This window comes from Podarcis melisellensis (assembly GCF_964234715.1).
Source record: "Podarcis melisellensis genome assembly, chromosome: 1".
Lineage (NCBI taxonomy): Eukaryota > Metazoa > Chordata > Lepidosauria > Squamata > Lacertidae > Podarcis > Podarcis melisellensis.
This window is the reverse complement of record NC_138528.1, coordinates 83,570,080-83,593,143: the sequence shown is the minus strand read 5'-3', so window position 1 is coordinate 83,593,143 and position 23,064 is coordinate 83,570,080. Positions and strand designations below refer to the sequence as shown.

Sequence of the window (23,064 nt, the reverse complement as noted above, 5' to 3'; positions counted from 1 at the left end):
ATGGCAGGTTGGTAGGGGGAGGGATGCTTCTTCAGATATTTGGGTCCAAAGTCGTTTAGGACATTAAAGGTAAGCTCCTTGTATTGGGCTCAGAAACGAATAGGCAACCAATGTAAGTCCGTCAGCAGCAGTGAATTATGATTCTATCTGGCTACACCAGTTAAAATTGTGGCAGCCACAGATAATCTACAGCCAAGATCAGAGAGACAAAAAAGGATGGGGAAGAAGTCAGAGGTTGGCACCTACGTTCTACACTCAGCCTGGCTTGGGTGCGGTCATGCAGGCTCTCACAGCGGTAGGTGCCTCGATCTGCAAGCTCAATGTTGTGGATGGTAAGGGTCCGCTGAGACCCACATGCCTCCATGGAGTATTTGGTGTTCTGCTGCAGAAGGATGCCTTGCTTCATCCATTGCACTTCTGCGCTCTCCAAGCTCAGCTCCACTTCCAAGCAGACGTCTTGCCCTTCCTCAGCCATCAAGTCACGCAGTGTCTGCACAAATATCACCTGAGCCTCTGCAGGAAGAAGTCAAAGATTTGTCAACTACCGTTTCATATCCTATCCTGGCATGTTACCAGGCCATGCCCCCTGCCTCTATCAGGAGAGAACCATGAATTTGTAAGCGCCAAATTATAACCATCAAGGTCCAGGTGCGTTTGGCATGCTGGTTGGAACAGAATTTGGTACTGGCTACAGAATCCAGCACCCTGAGAAGCTCAGCTTTTGCTGCTTGAAAGTGCAAGGACCTGTAGAGCTACAGGGGATTAAAAAAAAAAATCAATTGTGCAGCAGCAGGCAAAATCTCATAAGACAAGGGGTGAGGGTGAGGTTTAGCAGAACTTCCAACAAAGCTTCTATTGCGAGCCCTGCAGGGCTAAAGAAGCAAACTATATCATGCCAAATAAGCAAAGACGGGCAATCGTTCTTAATTTGTTTACTTTATTCATATAGCAGAATTTGCATTTCCTTAATGCACAGTTCAGAAGCAGGGTGGGGCACATGATAGATAGGGTAAATACAGGTGTCCCTACTCCTGCTTACTACCAATACGTGCCACCGCCCGGCTACTTAGATGCTCCTTTGATCCATCCCAAAACCACATGCTAGCATCGCCTTTCTTCTTACCTTGCACACTGAGCCTGGCTGAACTCACCAGACCTTCTGCGTGGACAGTGACTATGCCAGTGTCACTCAGCCGGCACTGCTGTATGGTGAGGGTGTGGCACAGCCCAACCCTGGTGGTGGCGAACCGCTCACTGGGCACTATATCTTGGCCATGGTGCTGCCACTTGAGAGCCACATCATCTGGAGACACCACAGCCTTGAAGGTTGCATCATCCCCCTCCAGCACAGTTAAGTTGTGGAGCTCGGAAATGATTTCCACTGATCTAGGGACTGGGGAAGAAAGTGCTTAGAGTCAGGGATGGCTAGGCCTGTGCTGGGAGGGCCCTGGCTATCCCAGAAGCCTATTGATACACAGTGGGGGTATCCCAGCACCCAGCCCTCATAGCATCTCAGTGGCCCACAATAAAAATGTATGTAGGATTATGGACACAGGTTATTGGAACCAGAGCAAGTTGTTCCATGGGAAATAATATAGGTAGCTGCCTTATATTGAGTCAGACCATTGGTACATCCCATTCAGAACTGTCTACACCGACTGGCAGCAGCTCTCCAGAAATCTGAAAGGCGTCTTTCCCCATCACAGTCCTATCTGGAGGTGCTGGGGATGGAATGTGGGACATTTGGCATGCAAAACATTGAATGCAAAACCACTGAGCTCAGGCCCTTTCCCCAAAGGACTCACTCTGCACTGTGAGGATGGCTAGGGTGCGGTCATCCTTGCTTTCACACGAGTATTCACCAGCATCCTCAGGCCCTACGTGTCTCAGGGTCAAGGAACGTTCCCGTCCCTCTGCTCGGATCTCATGGTGTTCATTGGCTTCCAGCTCCTGCCCATCCTTCAGCCAGAGGACATCGCCTTTGGTTTTGCACAGCTCACACCAGAACAACACCGTCTCCCCCTGCAGTGCCAGCACATCTGAGAGACCCCGAACAAACTTCACTGGCAGCTCTGAGGAGGGCAAGGAATAGTACCGCTGAGGTGAGAAGGCAAAAGGCAGAACACTTGAATTCTTACATACTGTGAGTAGTGGTGGTTGTCTGGAAACCTGCAGAAAATCCTGATCATGCAGCAACTCAAATCTTTTGCAGAAGCCCAAGACCCACAATTCTTTCTAAATTTCCAACCTTCATGAAAACAAATAAATATTTGAGGACATAATTTGCTGAAGAAACCCAAAAGATTGAGGAACGGCTTTCACTAAGTTCAGAAGGAAAGGCTTCTGAAGTAGCACTCTTCACTCACTCTTAACTCTTCCAAATTGCTGAATAAATAAAGAACTTATGTGAACACATGCAAACATGCATTATTTATGCCAGTCACAGAATTTGAGCACAGGGAACTGGACTCCCTGCTTTCCAATCTTGGCTACAAAAGGGCTGGGCTGTTCCAAGCTCTACACCAAGCCAAAAATGCCAGTTGCTGAACCAAGGAACAGAAAATCTTGTGTAAATATAATATGGCAGATAAGTGATTTTAGTATTTTATGTAGAAAGTACAAGCTGCTTTCATAAAAGTGGTGGCAGGGGTTGGAGAAAAAAAATAAAAATCCTGTATATATGAAGTTGCCTTATAGTATACAGTACCCACCCGCCATTGAACCCAAAGTGTTTTGACTATACACAATTTTAGCTTTAAGCGCCATCTCCAGAAAGTAACCCCTGTATTACTTGTGGGCTTTCCTAGTCCTCCACCCTAGAACCCCTTTAACTGGAGATGCCAAGGACTGAGTCAAAGAATGCTGGACATGCAAATCCCACGCTCCACCACTGGGCTCGGGCCCCTTCAAAGCAAAGTCAACTCCACAATCACTAAAGTGCAAACCCAGATTAGGTGGATCAAAGTGGGGGTCCAAAGAAGAGACATAAGCATGCAGAAGAGGCCTGTGTGCTAGAGCTTTGGTTGCTACTTATTGTCATAAACCATGAACTGCCTTGTTGGATCAGAGCAGAGGCCCTTCTCACCCCATATGATGTTTTCTACAGCGGCCAGGCAGATGCCTCTGGAATTATACAAGAGCATCGCAATGGGGATCATCTCACTGTTTGCCCCAAGCACTTGGGAATTAGGTCGATATTGCCTCTATGAATAGAGACAATCTATTTAACTATCACTTCTAATAGCCACTGATTGTTCTCAGTGTGTGGAGGAAAAAATACAGGCTATTTCTGAAACTGGCCGGAGGTCTGTCTCTTCTATATCAAGAGCTACCAAACAGATAACACTAAGCAAAGCTTCGACTCCACTTGCCACTCTCTCCTGCTGACTGTCCCTGTCCTTCACTACCTGAACAACACAGCATAGCTATATAAAAGTGAGATTTTAGGCTAACATGCTGCAGAGAGAGGCTCACGGTTTTGTGCTTGCCACATCCCTTTGTAAAGAAAGCCGTCAGGTTTGGAATAAGACTAAATTAGCAATTGCTCCAGGCCAGCCTTCTCCAACTTAATATCATCCAGATGTTTCAGACTACATTTCCCATCAACCCCAGACAGCATGGGAATTGTGGTCCAAAACATCTGGAGAACATCAGGCTGGTGAAGGCTGGACTAGCCAGTAAAGGTGCAAGGCTCACTGGGAATAGATACAGGTTCACTGGGAAATACAGAGACTTTGGTGAAGCAGGCTCCTTTGACCATTGTGTAGAAGGGAGAATTTCAACCCACATGGCTTATCCCAGTATGGTAGAAGCTGGCACACCTGTCATAATTCTCCCTTTAACAAAATCATTTGATGCAGGCTTCCCTGTGTAGTGGCGTCCAGCTGAGGCTGATGGGAGTTGTAGCCCAAAGTATCTGGAGGCCACTATGTGGGAGAAGCATGAAATTAATAAAACATCCTCACTCCATTTTGAGTCTCACAAGCCATCCTAATGGGACTTGCTTCCTTTTGTTCAGCCCATCCCACAGAGCCCCGAAGTGCTGCCAGTCTCATATGGGATTGCCTTCCATGTTCCCCAACACAGACCTCTCACCTTTGACACTCAGCTCAAAGCGCAGCTGGTCATGATGGGAGTGGCATATGTACTCTCCAGCATCTGCTTTGCCCACGTTGCTCAGCAGAAGGCTGTGGACCCGGCCCTCTCTGCGCAGCTGGCACTGGTCGCCCGCCACCAAGGCCCCTCGAGGTCCTTCCCACCTCACCATAGCTGGCTCCTTGGAGACGATGGCAGAGAGCACTGCACTGCCACCCTCCAGCACCAGCACCTTCTCTGGATGCTCTGGCTTGGGAACAAACAGCACGGGGGCCTCTGGCGGAAGAAGAAGAGGATTAGAGAGCATAGAAGGTGGTCAAAATGGTCTCCAATATCTGCCCAGCTGAGCCAAGTGGTTCCTTCAAATCCCCACCCTACACCTTGTCGATTGATGCAGCTAACTCCACTTCTGGCTTTTCTCTTTAGTTGTTCTATGAGTGTCACGCCAACTCTCCCTTGTTACTGGGGAACACAGGAGACTTCCATCAGACCTTGATGTTTGGTCCATGAGTTTCCCCCTTGCCCCACACCACCACCAGGGAGGAAATACCTTTGCAAGGAGGATATTGTAGGTTGATAGTTCACAGGCTGCACGTGGGACCACCCTACAGCTCCTAGCACCAAACAAATGCTCCTCCTGCCACAGCACCTTGAGATACCACACACTTTTCCAATCCTCCTCCCACTGCAAATGTCACAGAATGGAACTGCCACAATGGCTGCCACAGGCTTTCAGAAACATAAGGAAGATGGAGGAGGAGGGGGGTCTTGGTTCTGGAAGCTTCTCTTTGCTACTGTCGCCCCATCAGGCCTAGAAAGGGAACTGGTGGGCCCATCTTACCTTGCACATACGTTGTGAAATGCAATTCATCATCCCCAGTGTCACAGGTATAGGTGCCGCTGTCACCTGGCTCAGCTTGCCTGATGGTGAGGCTGCGTATTGCCCCCTCGCGGCTCACCACCAGGCGTGGCCCAGGATAAAGGGGCCGCATGTTTTTCAGCCACCGGACAGAAGCTTTCTCTTGGGAGAGACGGGCAACCAGGGTCATGTTCTCTCCTTCCTGGACTTCCAAAGGCACATGGGCATCGTTCTTGTTCACAATGTGCACAGGGGGTGCTGGTAACAAGAGATAGAAGACCTCCCTCTTAAGCAAGGCAGGGGACATTTTGCTGCCCTGTGAAAACACAGCCAACCCCACTGCAAAGCAGACAGGCTGGTGAAAGGAGGTGGTCTTGGACTTGTGCCAATAAAAGGCAAGAAATTGTCAAGGGTTGCCGTTTTTCTTTTTTTAAGCTGTAGCTCTACAGCTAAAGGGATGTATTTTACATAAACCCCAACTAACATATTTTCTCCTGGATCATTTATTTTGTGATAGCACTTTAGTACATAATTAAGATTGCCTGGCACAAATTCAGCATTTCTAGACAACAACATATGTGGCTTCCTTCTATTAAGTATTAACATTTTGTTTGCGGAAAAGATCCTAGAGAAAAGAGGTCCAGCCTTTCAAATTATAATAATCAAATACAACAGAATCGCTGGGAGGTGCAATTTGGATTTTCTGCCCCAGGAGTCAAAATTCCTGACATCCACTGTGTATAATTTTCTGTTTTCGGGTGTAAAAATGGCACCGGGGGAATTTTGCCAAAGTGGCAAAATGTCAGGAAAAACCTGGATGTATGGCAATGTGATGGAAAAGGCAGTGGAAACAGCTTCAAAAGCTTAAGATCACTATTTTGGGGGGAGGTTTTCCCCAAAAGCTTAATAATTTGGGTTAATATTTAGCTAATAATAATTAGCTCGACATTTTTGAGGTCTCAACAACTTTGTGGGTGTCAGGAATTTTGCTTTTTGAAATATGGCAACCCTAACACACGCAATGTCAGGGAACACTTAATCCAGAGGGAAACTAAGTAGGACTCAATAGTCAGTAGCAAGACTCCATGGTTGCTCTTGTTGCTCCCACCCCTTCTTACTCAAACCCATTTCAGGAAATAAAATAAATCATGTAGGGCAAGTGCATGTCAGCAAACTTGCTTCGTTTATATGTGGTAGCAAAATTTCACTGCTTTTGGTGAGCATTTGTATGTTCAAAGTCCTGAACAGCCCTGGCAGTGGGTGTCACAATGAATGGAGCTGAGCGTTTGCCTCAAGACAAAATCCACAGCCACTCTAGAAATGTGTCCTGCTGCCCCCAGCACTTGTTTTTGCTCTTTGGCTTCCTCTTCTCCCAAAAAGGCATGGTGCCCAGTCCCAGATGCTGGAAAGGCCACTGCTTCTGCCCGCTGGCACCCTACCTTCTTGGCAGAGACCACTGGGATTACTTCCCTGCCTCTCCTCAAAGCACCTGTCCTGGCCTGGTGGGGGCAGCCCTTGCCAACTCCCTCCCCCTCACACTTAAGAAAAGACAAACAACCTCCAGTCAATAAGGCCTCCCTTGCTTTCAAGGAGGGCAGCATTTGTTGGCAGAAGGTGCAGAAGCAGTGGCGCCTGAGAATCGGCCGAAGTTAAATTTAACCCCCTCACTGGCAGAGTGCAGATAGAGAAGCAGCCTGAACCCTTCACTTGTCACCTGCTGCGTTCCATTACTAAGTTCCTCTGAGCCTGAAGGTGGGAGCACAACTCCGGCTCTCTGTACTAACCTCCCAAATGCTATCGATGAAGCAGGGGTCACCACTGTGGCACCCAAGGGCATGCATGCACCCCCAGAGACCTTCCCTGGTGCTCACAGGGTCCCCTCCTGTTGAATTTAGGCTTCAAAGATGCATTCTTTGTAGGCAGTAGAATAGGCTATGGTGTGTGCTTGGCTGTGGGTGGGCGGGTGTGTATGGTGCCTACAACATGCCCATGGATCCAAAAAGGTTGGCAACCCCCGCCACAAAGCAAAGAAACCAGCCAAGGCTGGCCCAACCACTGGACAGAGTGAGGCAGCTGAGGCAGCAGATTTTGGGTCATGAAAGGGCAGCAATTTGTTAGCTTGCTTTTTGACTACCTCTGGTCCAAGCAATTGCACGACACCAGCTCCTGAGTTCTCCATCCAGTGAAGAAGGAATGGGATAAGCAACATTTCTGAGCTGCCCACCTCTCTGTCACCCTGATTTCCAACCCCAGTCATGGCTTGCCAGTTTTCTCACTTTTTCTGACGAGGCCTCACCTGCCACTTTAACTATGGACTCCATTCGGTCAGTGCCTGCATCGCACACATAGGAGCCTGAGTCTCTCGGCTTGGCTCCAAGGATGGTGAGTTGGCGTTGTCTCCCATGGGCTTCAATGCGCACACGCTTGCTGGGTACCAGCTCCTCCCCATTCCGTAGCCAGCGCACAGCAGCACTAGGCGAAGACACCTTGCAAGCCAATACCAGAGCCTCTCCGGACACCAGCGAGTGGTGCTCTGGAACCCCTGTGTTTCCCACAATGGAGATGGGAGGTTCTTAGGAAACAGAGAAAGAGACAAGGTGTCACAGCGCAGGGCACAGACAGGGCCTGCAGGTCTACAGAAAGAAAGGCACACACAACCATCTGCCATCCGGTAGTCATAAAGAGCCCCCAGAAGGTGAACACAAGCACCAACACAGATAAGATGGAGCAGAGGGGGCACAAAGGAATACCACACAAAAAGGTGGGGAACATTGTGCTTTGCAGACCCAACAAAGGATGAGGCAGCAAATTTCAACCCTATCTCACTTCCTTTCCACCATGAAGCAGGCCCAGGTTTGGAGGAGGGGAAAACTAGAGATTCCTTTAAATGGGCAGAGCCTTAAAAGCTCAGTGTATTCACATGAGACTGATTTCAGAGGACACATGAAGGACTAATAGGCAGTTTGCTATGAAACATCAAACACCAGCGCATTAGAGCTCATACACTGTGGTGTTCTCACTGCCCACAACTTGCAGCCCTCTCAGTGTCCAGTGAGGCCTGTCATGCTGTCCAAAGATGAAGTGATTTCCTTGGGACTCTTTCCTGGGTGGGCAGCTGTAACAACACAAGAGGAGTCTTGCTGGGTCACACTAAAGACTTCTCTAGTGCAGCATTCTGCTCTCAAAATGGTCAGCCAGATGCCCAAGCAAAACACAGGTGCAATTGCCCTCTTCCCACTTGTGATCCCCAGAAACTGGCATTCAAAAGCAGACTATATGAAATATACTGGAGGTAATATACAGTGATCAGGATTAGCAGCCACCAGTAGCTTTATGACCTGATCCAGGTCACTTCCAGACAACCTGCTTATAGAGCATGTTTGCACCAAGTCTGCGGGGAGGTTGTTTATTAAGTATTCATTCTAATTCCTGGGGAGATTATACAATTCTGCATCACGCAGTTGTTTTCTGACCTTTTCCAGTGACTTTTCCCATCACTTTCCTTATCACAAAAGGTCCAGTTTTGGGGTGGGGGAAAGAGGGTTTGTTGCAGGACAGCACCAAATCAACTTACTTTGCATAAAAAACCTGACAGTTTGGAAGTGCCCCCTGACCCCAGAACAGAACTCAATCTGCCAGGGACTTGTCCTTTGTACTCTTCTGCCACAGCTACTATCTGTTCACAGGCACCTTCTGAGTTTCCACATTAAGTGGTTAAAACCCATCTCTTAAAAAAAAAAAGATTTTACTATATGATTCTATATTGTAAAACTCTGTGATCTATTTCTATCATACAGCGGTATCTAAATATTTTTATATATAGCAATATATAAATATGTTCTCAACAGCAGTTGGAGATGAGGTGCTAGTATTCTCCAAAACCACCAGCATTCTTGAAATTAAGCAAGTAGATGTGCTTTTGCTTGGTTTTCGTAAGTAATTCATGTAGAATACAGCTTTTTTGGTACTGTATGTTGATTGTTGTTTGGCTGCTGGGTTTTTTTTAAGCACCAAGTATCCACAACCCTCATTATTACTGCAAACATCAATAAGAACAAGTTTTAACTCATAAAATCACCATGGATGATGGGAGATTATTTGTTGCAGAGATCCCACTTAACAGGTGCTTTGAATGATAAATGTTACAAGATGTTATATCAGTGGCATTTCATATAGAAGCTGGAGATGAAACTATGAAGGCAAGCTAATTACATGCATGTTGGTGTCAAGGAGAAGAAACTGAATGCTATTGGCATAAAGAAGCTGAGGCAATAAATTACAGGATATGAATTTCCCACTCTTTCTTTTCCTAACATTATGAGGATCCCTCCGAGATTCTATTCAAGAGACACTGAGAATTTGTGGGCAACATTACAATAGCAGCCAGAACTGTAGTTGATGGGAACACGAAACAAAAGGTAATGACTGTGAATAAGTTGACCTTTTGCAAATGTACGTGGGAGGACAAATTCCCATCGAAACCTTTTTCTCCCTTACTGAATTTAGATTACTGAAATAATATTGAAGCAATCTGTACACTGGAACATGATGCTCTTTCTGCTGTGAGACTGCATTCTTGCCTTGAAAAAAATGATATATTTTTTTAAGGTTCTCAAAAGCGGCCCCTCTCCTTCCAGGCCCAGATCTTACCCTCTACCGTGACGTAGAAGATGAGGCTGTCATCACCACTGTCACACAGATACTCTCCTGCATCACAGCGCTCGGCTCCCAGAATCACCAGCGAATGGCACGCGCCATCCTGCTCCAGACGCACACGGTCTGTGTCCTGCAGCTTCTCTCCATCCTTGTACCACTTCACCTCTCCTTTAGGGCAAGACAGCGTCACAGACAGGGTCAGGTCCTCCGAGGTCAGGCAGCGGTGCTGAGTCTGCAGTTCATCACGCCCCACAATCCGCACTGGGGGGTCTGCCAGCATAAACAAAGGTTCTGTTAACTTTCCACTGCTTCTCAATCCAGTAAACATTTTCATAGCGCTCTTACTGTGCAAAGCATTCTGCAATCCATATTGTGTTCATCCTAACAACAGCCTCCCTACCCAAGAGACTATTTTTTTCCTGGTTGTACATAAAATGCATCCTAAGCACTATGTCGTTTAAGAGAACTGGAATGAAATGAAGTGTATCACTTGGAGCACCTAAATTCCATGGGTTTAACCAATGTTATATCATTCTGAGGCTATGGGTCCATTTGACTTGGGGATGACTTGCTGTTTAGGGTCAGTCCCAGTGACTTCAGTTAAGCACCAAGAAGGCTTGCTCACAACAGTGTCAGGGAGCAAAGAGTCCTGGGCACAGCAAAGAATATAACAAAGATTGCTTCCATTTTCTATACAAAAAATGTGTGAGTATACTGTTTTGGGTATTTTGAGCCAATGGGCAGGTTTACAATGTTAAATGAGATTAAGATCAATTGAAATAAACTGGGCATAGGAGTTTAAGTGCAAGTGATATGGAGGGCACTGCCATTTTCAGATGTCAAGTTTAAATTGACTTTGAGCTGCCTGTCTCAAACTAGCTATGCTATATCCAATCACTGCTCATGCAGAAGAAAAGTGGAGAAGAGGCACTGGTCAATGCAAATGACGTGAGCATCCGGGACACTGTAGGCTTTATATGCCTAACTGAAGCAACATGTGAAAACATATCCTATCCTCCTCTTACAGAAGCCTCCCAGGGGTCTCTCATCCAAGACCATGTCTACACATACACCTTCAGCAGCATCACGTACGTGTGTGTGTGTGTGTGTGTGTGTTAGGGGCACTTAAGATGCCCAATTGCCTTGGAATTTTGCTCCTTTTCTTTCCTTGCCTTCATAACAAATTCTTTTTGGCTTGTGAGACAAATTCCCATATCAAATGTGCATCAGGGCATAAGTTTTCCTTAGCTGTGTGTAACCAGCACACTTATCATGGGCCATGCAATCTTTCTCCATCTCAAGTTTATTAATTGACTGAGTTTTCCTTTGGGGCTGCTTGCTTGCTTCTTTACTTACTCTCTCCCCCCATCAAAAAAAGTCGAAGAACATCCTGTCTCCTGGCCTCCGTCCCGTCATTTGGATATGAGTTCTGAGAAATTGTCTGATAATCACTTACATGCTGATTCTACTGAAAACAAATCCACTGCCAAGATTGCACGCCACTGCCACAAATGCAGTGCCACCTAGAGGCCAAAACTACAAAGCACAGCAGACATTTCCCCCCACTCAAGACTCCTTTTGTTCTCATCAGCACACAGGGTTGTGTACACACTCCCATTGACTCTGCATCCAGAGCACACCTACCACTGGTTTGGGAAGCTGTGTACACATGACATTAGCCACAATCCACATCTATCCTGCAGCTTCTTGAGAAATACTGAGTTTTGATGTGTTTTCCCCCAAACGAGCTTCAATACAATTTGAAAACTTAAGTCATCTTAAGACTTCCACGCCCCCTCTCTGCCCACTGGCATGGACAGACAGCAGGCAACCTGGAAACACATCCAGCTGTAATGATGTGTATGACAACATGCAAATATGATTTGAAATGCAGCAGGGACGAGACCTTGCTGCATTTTAACCAGTAATGTGTACGCAGCCCGGCTCACTTTTAATCAGTTCTCATCAAAGTGTTAGGGGTGCCAATGCATACTTTATGGAATGGCCATGTGTCTTGCTTTGCAGACAGCATTCCTCTTTTTGAAGGAGTTCTTTGTCTGAAGGGTGTTCCAATCCAAGTAATGTTTTAAAAAACTGAACCCTGAGAAGGGCAAGCAGTAGGAGGGTTGGGCGGAGGTCTTGACGTTGCCCATCAACAGTGAACACCTGAACAACAGACTGAGCAGGCTCATAGTCACCCTGTGGAACTCCCTCCCATCAGATGTCAAGGAGATAAATAACTATACAACTTTTAGAAGACATCTGAAGGCAGCCCTATATAGGGAAGTTTTTTATGTTTGGTGTTTTATTATGCTTTTATTTCTTGGAAGCTGCTTAGAGTGACTGGGGCAACACAGTCAGATGGGCAGGATACAAATAATAAAATCATCATCATCATCATCACATGCAAATCTGTGCCCTCTTTTGTGGGGGCCCTCTGCTAAGACCACTGTTAACTACTCCAGCCTCTATGGTGGCATTCCTGTGGCTAAGCATTTCCCTGGATTTCTGCTCAAAAAATACTGGGTGTCAAAAAATGTGTTGCAGCTATCCTCAATTCTTCATTTTCCTATGTGGAATTTGCATTCCCCTGCCATCCCCAATACTGTAACTATAAAGTCCAGCTTGGAGAACTGGCTGTGACAAACCAATAATAAGGGAAAGGCACTTTCTTCATGATTGGCAGGAGAGAACAGAGAAACTCTTGTGCCAAAAAAACGACAACTGCCCCTCTATACTCCTGTGACCAGAAGTACCATTTAATTAGGTACTTCCTGTTGAGCTTCCTGTTTGCAAGCTACTGTTGCTTATTGGTGTGATGTGGGGTGGAAAACATTTTTGGCACCAAGAAGCTAGGGGGTTCTATCTGAGGAGAAAATGATCTCTGAATCCATGCTATTCATTATTGCCTTGCATTAACCCACCTTAATCATGCCAGATGCACTCATAAAAAGTTTTCATTTTCATCAAAAAGTTTTCATTTTCATCAAAGCTGGCAACAGTCCTATTAAGAATACCCTTCTCTAAGCAAAGCAGCAAGGGCATGGGATCCAGTTTTCAATCTCAAGGAAGTGCAGAACGAATACTGTTCATCTCCTTCACATTATGAACCTCTACTTCACTGGTAAATCATAAAGACACCCCACCCCCACCCCACAAAAACATCATACACTCCTACTAAGCAGCTGTTACCTATCTAATAAAATTTCAGAGTAATCGAGCCTTAGGGGTTGGACAAGACCAAAAGTCTTCTTCAGCTTCTTCTCTGTGGCTGAAATGTATCTACAGCACATAGCAACCTCTTCCCCTGCAGTTTTAACCTTTCACATAACTAAGACTAAGAGAGTGCATCACAATCAGAGAACAAGTTTCACACCAAAAGATAACTGCATGTAAAGAGTAGCTCAATAAAGCAACCTAGACAGGATTGCTACCTTTGCAATGACCATTTCTTATCACTGCAGCTACATAACAAGAAAAATTTCACCTGTTGGTTTCAGCCTGCCATTCCTCTCCTATAGGCATACAACCTCTGTTGGTAAAATACTGTGGCAATCCTTAAAACCAGACAGTTAAAGCAAAAGAAATGGAACAGCAATAGATCTGAACTGGTATCAGGAAGAAGCAGGGCTTCAAATCCCCTCCCAACCCAACACAGCAGTTTTTTGGACTGGGTAGGAGAAACCTTGGTATGTGGGCCATATTAGAACCCTCCTATCTACAATGTTCCAGGGAACCAGAGAGCATTTTTATTCAGTTCAGCTACATTTTTATGGGTTGTCCATTTTAAAAATTGAGTTCTAGGGCATTTATTTTGGCAAGCAAGCATATCAAGGAAAAATAATTTCCTTCCATTCATCGAAGTGATCTCACCGCTGCTCTGCACATGCTTTAAATAAGCTGATGGTGATGATGGAGCAAGAGGGGATCTTGTGTGCATGAGGAAGAGTATTTTCAAATCAATATGTATGAGATGGAACACATTGTTTCTGTGCACAGAACTCCATGAACCTGACATTTGTGGTTTTGGGTCGTCGGCCTTGAGTGTGAAGCCAACTTCAAACCCCAAGTCTCCCAAGCCTAAATCCTCACCTCACCACACATAACATGCATGTCTCCGGTTGTGGACATCTCTGGAGCCTCAGAGAAAGAAAAGGGCAGCACAAGTCACTTTTGTGCCAGGTGTAGGAAATGCAAATGGTGCTCCCCATACTAACGGAAGGGGGGGGAACCCATATCCCTGAAGAAGAGGAGCCTTTTTGCTGGTGGTGCTCCAGCTTTGAAACTCCTACATTGTATTTTATATTTTGGCTCCAGGTTAAGATGTTCTTCTTATTTGCCCTGGCTTTTTAAATGTACTGTATTATTATTTACTGTATAGCTGGCTGCATGGGTTTTGGTTTGTTCGTTTTGATCTTGCATGTAACAAATAACTGGTGATTAGCAATAACCCAAAATCTGCTACTAATGATAGGGCTGCATTTGTAGTACGTGAAGTGCTTACGAACTCATGCTCAGAACAACATGCACAAGCTCTCTCTGGACAATGAATGATGTGCAAACATACTAGCGGGAATGACAGCATCAAGCGGTACAAGAATGCAGAAAACACAAAGAAAAGCCAGCGCACTTCTAGGCAAGCCAAGGAACCAGAAATCCAGGGCAGAAGATCACAAAAAGCCAATGTTTAGAGCAAACACTTCCCGTAGACCTTAATGGTCAGGGGTGTTTGTTATGAGTCTACTGGCAAAGAATGCTACCAAAGTCATACAAGACGAGATTGCAGGCTCAGTTCTTTAGGAAATAATACTGTTATGCCTCTGCTTTCATTACCAAATTAGAACCTGTCTGGATTTAGGAGATGCTGATGCCCAGAGCACCGGCTCTGGGGAATGTACAGCCGGTCCTCATTAATAAGCTCCAGGACAACTTTGCTCTGTACAGAAGGCAGTGCAAGGAACGTGGCCCACAATGAGAGTGTCTGGGGTCTGGAATGGGTCAGTACATGAAATCCATCCCAGCAACATTGGCTTGGAATTCCAACACCCCCCTGCCCAAACTACCTCCCACCCACACTCTTATCTCAGCTCCCTTCCCTGGTGCTACCAGGGTCCCTGAGCACTGCACTCACCAGACACCTGGACGGCGAAGGCCATGGTATCATCAACAGCGTTGCAGGTGTACTTCCCAGAATGCTCTGGGCCAGCTGCAGGGATGACCAGACACCGCCGGGCACCCTCTTCCTCCAGGATGAGGCCGCTGTTAGCCTCAAGCGTGACACCGTCCTTAACCCAGCGGACTGGCGCATTCCCATGAGAGAGCACACAGGTCAGGGTCACTGTCTCCCCCGTTGAGGCCTTCAGGACAGAGGGAGTCCTGCGGGGCTGCACGATCTTCACAGGGGGCTCTGGAAGGAGAGGGCAGGCAGCCCAGATATGAAGCGGCCACAGGCAACACTGCTGTTGCTGGGCCACACCCACAAATTTTTCACTGGAGGGGCATGTGGGAGAAACACTGAGGAAACCCTATGCGTAACTGAGTATCACATACAGTTTGGCCTGACTTCTCCAAACATAGGTCATTCCAACAGTTCTCCAACTTCCCTCTCCAGGAATTATTTTAAAGCCATACTTTTAAAAGGGCTGCTAGAACTCAAAGCAATGCTGGAGGGTGTCTGTACGGTTAAGAGTGGTTCCCACAAATACACCTGGGGGTGGTATTAGGCCTTTTTGCTGCAGCGCCATGCTGGCAGCTTATGCCCAAACATTTGTAGCTGGAGTCCTCTGTGCAGAATTCAACTCCTTCTACAGGTTTTGCCAAATTTATATACTGGTCAGAATAAATGTCTGAGAGCTGTTTGAAGTGCAGCCATAGAAGGATGCACTCATGCAAATAGCATTGTTGGATCCCCAAACGACAAGGGAGATTCCCTATTTAGGTAGATGGCCTATTTATTTACTGCTTCCTTAGAAACACATTTAGCAAAGCTCTGGCATTTCTACAGTACGCAAAGCCAAAGCTTTGGCCAGCAAAAGCTCATACAATGCATTGTAAACAAATGTTGGTCTAAATAAGAGTTATTATTTTACTGACCCTGTGAATTTTGGCCAGTGGGGATTCCCAAACCACCACTAGCACTATGGAGGCCAATCCCTAAGAGATGGGATCTCACGGCGAACACATAACATGCATGCACAGAATGACAATCCCTCCTTTGTATTGATTATTTGAGCTCTCTCAGGGTTTGCCTGCAAGAGCACAATAAGTTTATCTATAAAGTAAAAGGTACAGTGTCTAGGGCTTTATAGTTCGAAAAAATGGTGAGAAAGGGGGACATGACAGAAGTACATACAATTACGCATGGCGTGGAAAAAGCGGACAGAAAGAAGTTTTTCTCCTTCTCCTACTAGAACCTAGTGTGACCCAGGGAAGCTGAACATTGGAAGATTCAGGAGGACAGTCAAAACTAAATACCTCTTCACGTAATTAAACTATGCAATTCACTGCCAGAAAATGTAGTACTGTAATGGCCACCAACTTGGGCAGCTTTAAGAGGGGTTTAGGATAAGGCTATTTGTCACGATGGCTGTGTACTACCTCCAGTGAGAGACACGGGATGTCTCTGAATCCCAGTCACTGGGAATCCCAAGCAGGGAGAGTTCTGTTGCACACATGCCTGATTTGTGGGGCTCCCCACAAGCATCTGGTTGGCCACTGCGAGGACAGGATGCCAGACTAAAAGGGCCTTTGGTCTGATCCAGCAGGCCTCTTATGTTCTCATTAGAGAATACTGTAATAATCTGCTGGTGTAGATTTAGTTAGCATAACGCTTGCTGAACATTTCTGGGCGTCAATGTAAAGGTAAAGGGACCCCTAACCATTAGGTCCAGTCACGGACGACTCTGGGGTTGCGGTGCTCATCTCCCTTTATTGGCCGAGGGAGCCAGCGTACAGCTTCTGGGTCATGTGGCCAGCATGACTAAGCCGCTTCTGGTGAACCAGAGCAGCACACAGAAACACCGTTTACCTTCCCGCCGGAGCAGTACCTATTTATCTACTTGCACTTTGATGTGCTTTCGAACTGCTAGGTTGGCAGGAGCAGGGACCGAGCAATGGGAGCTCACCCTGTCGCGGGGATTCGAACGGCTGACCTTCCAATCGGCAAGCCCTAGGTTCTGTGGTTTAACCCACAGCGCCACCTGCATCAGTGTAGGTACTTCCAATAATAAGTTCCAATTGCACTGTACTGAAGAGGGACGAGCCCCTGCTAAAATTTAAAAGGGCATATATGTTTGTGAAGGCCAGACATTGTCTGATGGGGATGGAAGACCCACAGCACAATGAAACTTTCTTTGGATCACCTTATAAGAAAGGGTATAAAGAGACACAGCGTAATGGCACCTCTGTGTCTCTTGTACTATTCCATTTGTCCCTGGCATTAATTCTGTTTCCAGAGATTTTATGGATATAATATACATTGTGAGTGCTTTAATATTAATTCTGTGCCCAAATCTATACACTAATATATAAACCCAGATTTATGGCTGGGACTAGACCAGGGCGAATAACAAATGACCTTTCATCTGCTGTTGCGACTCCACTAGCATGGCTAATGTCAGAGGCCACAGGTTCCCCATCCCTGGACAGGAAAGGCTTCATTTACAGATTAGCCAGTTGTAACTCAGTCTGGGCTGTGTTGGGACTGGTGTGCTTAGAATTAAATTTCTGCGCTGGTTTAAAGTTGAAACTGGGTTAGGGCTTTGGATGCTTTTTCTCCTACTTCTTTTCAGAACTGCAGGTTCAAGATCAAAGTGCTCACCTGAAACTCTGACATCAAAGGAGACAGACTCATCCTTGGTCTCGCAGATGTATTCACCAGCATCTTCAGCACTTGCCTGCAGGACAACTAGGCGACGCTCAGCACCTTCCATTTGAAGCAACAAGTTGTTTGTCTCATCCACTTCCAGGCCGTCCTTGAACCAGCGCACAGGGGCATTGGGAATGGACACCTCGCAGCTCAGCTCCAAGCACTCAAATGCCTGTATATGCTTCTCTAGTGAACGCTCCACTGGGTGCAAAATCTGCACAGGTGGCTCTACAAGATAAATGCAGGAATATATGAGTCTTCATCCCCTGTGTGATATGACTTAGAGCCACTTCATTCTAGGAAGCTCTGAGATAGAACAGAAAGGATAGGAACCAGAAATCTCAAATATGGCTTCCTCTAATTAGCGAAGAACGAACATCATGGTTAGTAGCAAGAGACAGAAATCCATACCCAAGTCAAAAAGGAAGGGTGAATTTGGGCACAAGATCCCTGGGACTGAACCCTGGAGACTTGCTTACCTGTGACAGTGACATTGAAGAAGACAGTGTCGCCCCCAGTGCCACATGCAAACTCCCCTGTGTCCTGAACCTGGGCCGCAATAATAACCAGACGGCGATGAGGCCCTTCGCTCTCCAACAGGAATCCATCCTTTTCTTCCACCTCCTCTCCGTCCTTATACCAGCACACAATGGCATCAGAGCAGGACAGCTCACAATCCAGCACTACACGCTCTGAGACCCGATAGGCATGGGCTGCGTCTGCATTGGAGTGCAGAACTCGGACAGGCGGCTCTGCAGGGGAGAAATTTATATATTTATTATTGCAGTCATATCCCATCTTTTCTCCAAGGTGGTCCCTCCCCTCCATCTTATCCTCATATCAACCTTGTGAGGTTGGTTAGGCTGAGAGATGGTGATTGGCCCAAGATCACCCAGGGAGAATCATGGTTGATTGGAAATTTGAACCTCGTTGTACCAGATCTTAGCCACTACACCACACTGGATCTCCATCATAATACCACCATAGCATAGAAATGTCATAAAAGCATAGAATAGAGAGTGAGGGCATCATTTCTTATGTGAGTTGTTGGGGGAGCAATGGAACAGGAGGCTCAGTGCTGTGCATTTCACTGGAGCAGGAGATAGTGAAAGGGGCCTCTTGGATGAGGTACAGGGGGGAAGCAGGGATCTTGGTGTTTGCAGCATGCCTGCCGTTTTAGAGGAGACTGGTGCTGCTGAGGTTATTAACAATCAGTTAGGTATGGCACCTATAAATTACACAAAAATGACAATGAAATAACGAGAGCATGAAGAAAGGCAGAGATATGGGTGGCCTCAAGTAGATAAACTTGGTTCAGGTCCTAAAAGGGCAATGAAGAGAGAGACTGGGCAGCTGTTCTGAGAAGTTGTCACTAGCTCCTGAGTTTTTTCAGCCAGGAACAGCACTTTAGGTCTAATAGCATTTTTGATCTTCAACTGGTGGGTTGGGACCCTAAAAGAGGGCATGACCTAACATAAGGTATGTTGCACCACCATATAACTAGATGGTAAAATGAGGGGGGGGGAGGGATAAATGGGTCCATATGAGTTAAAAATGCATCTCAGATTTGGAAAAGCTGGAGACTACTGGTTTAGGGCTTGCCTCGTGCACTCCTTTGACATTTCTTTGACTCAACTCACCATCCACCATCACAGTGAAGTCCACTGAGTCATCAGCTGTGTCACATGTATACGTCCCAGAATCCAGAGGGCAGGCTGAATGAACCAACAGCCTCCGAATGCAGCCCTCTGATTGCACCGTGAAGATGTCATGGTCCACAGGATTTCCATCCTTGAACCACTGGACAGTAGCATCAGAGGCAGAGACTTCACACTCCAGGAGGAGAGGCATCCCAGTCAGGATTGTCTGGAGACACTGGGCCTCTGACACTGGAGCGATGTGCACCTTGGGAGCTGAAGAGAGACATTGTGAATGGGTGGAGCATCTTTGTGGCCACAGGAAGGAGGACACATGATCACAAATTGACCTACAGGGAATCTGTGCTATGGAACAAAATATCCTCTCTCAGTTGCCCCTTTAATTTATAGAAAGGGCTCAGTTTCTGAAAGGAGAGGTGGCTCAAGAATAACTAAATGTCATATCCTCTGACCTGCAATGCCAAATGAAAGGGCCTGGTAATTGTTCAGAGATGTGGGTGCGGGGAGACACTTTGCACATGCTCAGAGGCACGTTGTTTTCCTGCTTCCTAGAGTTCAAAACAGAGCCCTGATTATGATCACAGGTGAAACAGAAAGCCTTCCAAGGGGTCCCAGCCCCCTGGCACTTTAATTGGCACTTCCCATTTTCAACTGAGTATAACCATTTGTATGGCAATCAATGGCAGACAAACAGGATATTGCTGTGGACTCATTTGTGGGCAAGCAACTTCCTCCATCATAGTTCTGCTTCTCAAATAGTGGCTTTCAAACAGGGAGCCGGAAGTGAACTCTGTATGTTACTCTTGTCTTTTTCTCTTCCCCTGTTTCAACAGGCTCAACTTATACCAGAGGTGCAGTTGAGTGGGATGTGTCTCAAGTTACAGCAATTTGTAATGTTGAACCAAGACTTTTCTCTGAATTGTGCCTTGGAAAAGATCCAGAGCTGAACTCCAGTTCCCTGATGAGGAGCTTATTGGAGTGCCCGTGAATCTGACAGACAACCGAAGAAGTTTAAATTAACTTTACTGAGAAGTTAAAATGAAAGCACAATATGTAATTGAATCGGTATTGAATGAAGAATTGATATTCAGAGGGGTATGCAGAAGGTAATTCAATTTACAACCAGCGATAGTAACTTTTAGGTGAGCCGTAATTCTCTTCTCTGACTTGATCGTCCATTGGGAAAGAATTTGCTTTGATCATTATTTTAGATTTTGCTTTTATTGTTTATTATAGCTATTGGTTGTTTACTGCATATATTCATTATATAAAATATATGTGGGTGTAAGTGCGTATATAATAATGTTGGAAACTGTGAAAAATTGCAGAGAGCATTAGGTGGGCGGGAGAGAGAAGGACATCATCAATCAGTGGGCCACTGTAGCCCTGTTAATGTTTCCAGTGCATGGCTAGCCTCATCCAACAGATTTGGAGGAGGATGGATTCCCACAGGGGTCCATAAAGTTGCTGGGTAAACACTACTGTCAGTGGAAGCATTTCCGCCTGCTGGGTGGAACTATCTCCCTTCTCTTCCCCTCTCATGCTGTTCTAGGGGATCTCCTGACCCTGCTGAGTGGATCTGGGGAGGGAGGGAACACATGAGGAAGGAGTGGGGGAGCACGGGGGGGGGGGCGTTGATGGAGGATAATCCTATTGCAGTAATGGGAGCTCTTCCACTGGCTTCTGCTAACACAACAATTTAGTTGAATCTGGACCAGTATCTTGAATAAATACAGACGGGCAAAATTTTCAAGTGTGACAACCACTGCTCTAGTAGGCAGCTAGTGGGCAGGTTTGCTGGGCAGCAAAACAGCAGAGGAAGAGGATAGGAGTGTGAGGGTCTGTGATGAGTCAGGAGGGATGGAGCAAAATCTTGGTTTGTTGGGTGGGGATGGGGGGAAACCCTGCCTCTATCCAAACCTGCAGAAATCACAAGGGTGTGAAGGCCATGTTGCTTTCATGATGCCAGCAAATGCTGATAAGGGAGAGCAGTGCAGAGCTACAAGCCCTCAGCCTCTGGAGCCAGGATGTAGGGCGAAAAGAGAAGATAAAGGCTGGTCTGCCATATGCTCCCTTCCCACCTCCCACATTGTGCCAGATGACAGCACTTTTAGTTGCATGGCTCCCCACTGGATCCACAAAGCTGCAATGATAACTTCTTTCTCTCACACAAGACTGCAGGAGCATGGCGGGGGGGGGGAGGGGAATGGTCTTTGTAAGATAGTGAGAAAACTCCACCCATTGGGTCATGATGCAGTCAAAGCTGGAGAGTGGCTTGCTGCGGCCATCCTCTAAGCCAGGGGTGAGGTTCCCAACCTCAAGCCCAAAAGCCAAATGTCACTCTCTGGTCTCTCTATCTGCCTTCCAGGGTTCTCCCCTGCTACACAGCCTCTTCCCACGCTACCACACCCTTCACTGGTGCTGCTCTGCATCCTTCTCAAGTGTTTTTGCCTGGGTGGGACTGCAGCCTTGAGAATTCTGATAATGCCTCTTGCTTCTCTGGATGGAGGACAAAGAGGGTCCTTTGAATGTGTGCAGAAATCAGCCTACTGCACAAAGGTGAATTTTGTATTTGCTGCTCTGCCCACTTTTCCTTCTGCCCACCACTGGCATGTGGCCCCCTGTACGTTGCTTAGAAAAGAGTGTGGCCCTTAGGCTGGAAAAAGCTTGCCCTGCCCTGCCCTAAGGCCAAGACACACCTCCACAAAGATCCAGGGCTTAAGCATGAGAAGCAAGCCCACAGACACATACCTTTGGCCTACAGAGCCATGACAGGATCTCCACAGCTACTGCAGCCCCTGGCTCTAGAGTTGGGAAGGGCTTAGCTTAAGCACAGAAGCTGCAGTAGGGCTCATAGGGCTCAGCACCGTGGTTTGGCTTTGGGAAAAGCTAACTAAAGCCAGACACTCACATATGATGCAAATGTGCAGCATGGCACAGGATCCGTGTTGTGCAGCAAAACCAAGTGTTGGCTTGGAATCTAGGAGAGACATTTCTGTTCATTTCTCTGGGTATCTTGTAACCCTCTCTGAGCCCACTCAGATATGATAGGAAAGACAATATATACAAACTGTATTGCTTTTCGTTATTTTCAGTGTTTCTTAATTTCATTTTCCCATGAACATCTATTCCTCTTTCAATACATATTCAATTACATATTGTACTTTCATTTAAACTTCTTAGTAAATATCATTTAAATATCTCTGCTTGCCTCTAAGGCTCAGGGGTAGCCCATGGGGGGACAAGAGTTGACTTCTGTCTCCTCCCCACCCTTTCCAATACATAAATCAATTAATAGAAATCTGAATCCAGGCCTATCAACTTCCACTTTCAAAAGCACCCACTGGGTGCAGCTCTAGCTGGCTTCATTCACCAGCTTCTGCTCTAACCACTGAACCCATATAGCTCTGTTGTGGAGCATATGCTTCACATTCTAGGTTCATTTGCCAGTGTGTCCAGGTAGGGCTTGAGAAAAAATGTGTCAAACCCTGGACAGCTGCTGCCAATCAGTGTAGGCAACACTGAGCGAGATGGACAGGTTGTCTGGCTTAATATAAGGCAACTTCCTTAGAGTTTTTTTCAGGACGTAGCACAGGAAAAGCTCAAACTGGTATTATCTCTGCCATATGGTTCCACAGTGAAGTGCAATACAGATTATAGAAGCTAAATGCAAATCTGATGCCTGGAATTTGAGCTCAGGTGCCCATGCCCTTGGAGCATAGGAAGCTATCTTATACCAGGTCACGCAACTTGTAGGTCTAGCTCAGCTTGGGGAACCTTCAGCCTGCCAGCCAAATTAGGCCTGGCAGGAGTCCTTATTTTTCCCCAGCCACACCCTCCCTCCCACAGCTGACATCCGCAGGTAAAGCTGAGGCTACTAAGGGACAATTGGGAGCCTTAAAGCCAGCTCCCAGTTGTTCCAGTGCAAG

At 46.5% G+C, this 23,064-nt stretch overlaps 1 protein-coding gene across 5 annotated transcripts in view; it reads right to left on the bottom strand.

Annotated features, from left to right (window-relative positions):
- Window positions 1-23,064, bottom strand: part of OBSL1 (obscurin like cytoskeletal adaptor 1) — a 62,471-nt gene that overhangs the window by 14,825 nt on the left and 24,582 nt on the right. For 4 of the 5 annotated variants that reach the window (XM_081883849.1, XM_081883851.1, XM_081883850.1 and 1 more), the window contains 11 exons: window positions 19,118-19,390; window positions 17,957-18,229; window positions 17,430-17,705; window positions 14,742-15,017; window positions 9,605-9,880; window positions 7,251-7,526; window positions 4,937-5,212; window positions 4,096-4,371; window positions 1,806-2,072; window positions 1,124-1,393; window positions 247-513 (listed from right to left, as the gene is read on the bottom strand). In XM_081883849.1, coding sequence (XP_081739975.1) covers window positions 247-513; window positions 1,124-1,393; window positions 1,806-2,072; window positions 4,096-4,371; window positions 4,937-5,212; window positions 7,251-7,526; window positions 9,605-9,880; window positions 14,742-15,017; window positions 17,430-17,705; window positions 17,957-18,229; window positions 19,118-19,390 — 3,006 coding nt within the window. The remainder of the gene's footprint in view (window positions 1-246; window positions 514-1,123; window positions 1,394-1,805; window positions 2,073-4,095; window positions 4,372-4,936; window positions 5,213-7,250; window positions 7,527-9,604; window positions 9,881-14,741; window positions 15,018-17,429; window positions 17,706-17,956; window positions 18,230-19,117; window positions 19,391-23,064) is intronic. The other variant, XM_081883852.1, reaches the window with a different exon arrangement.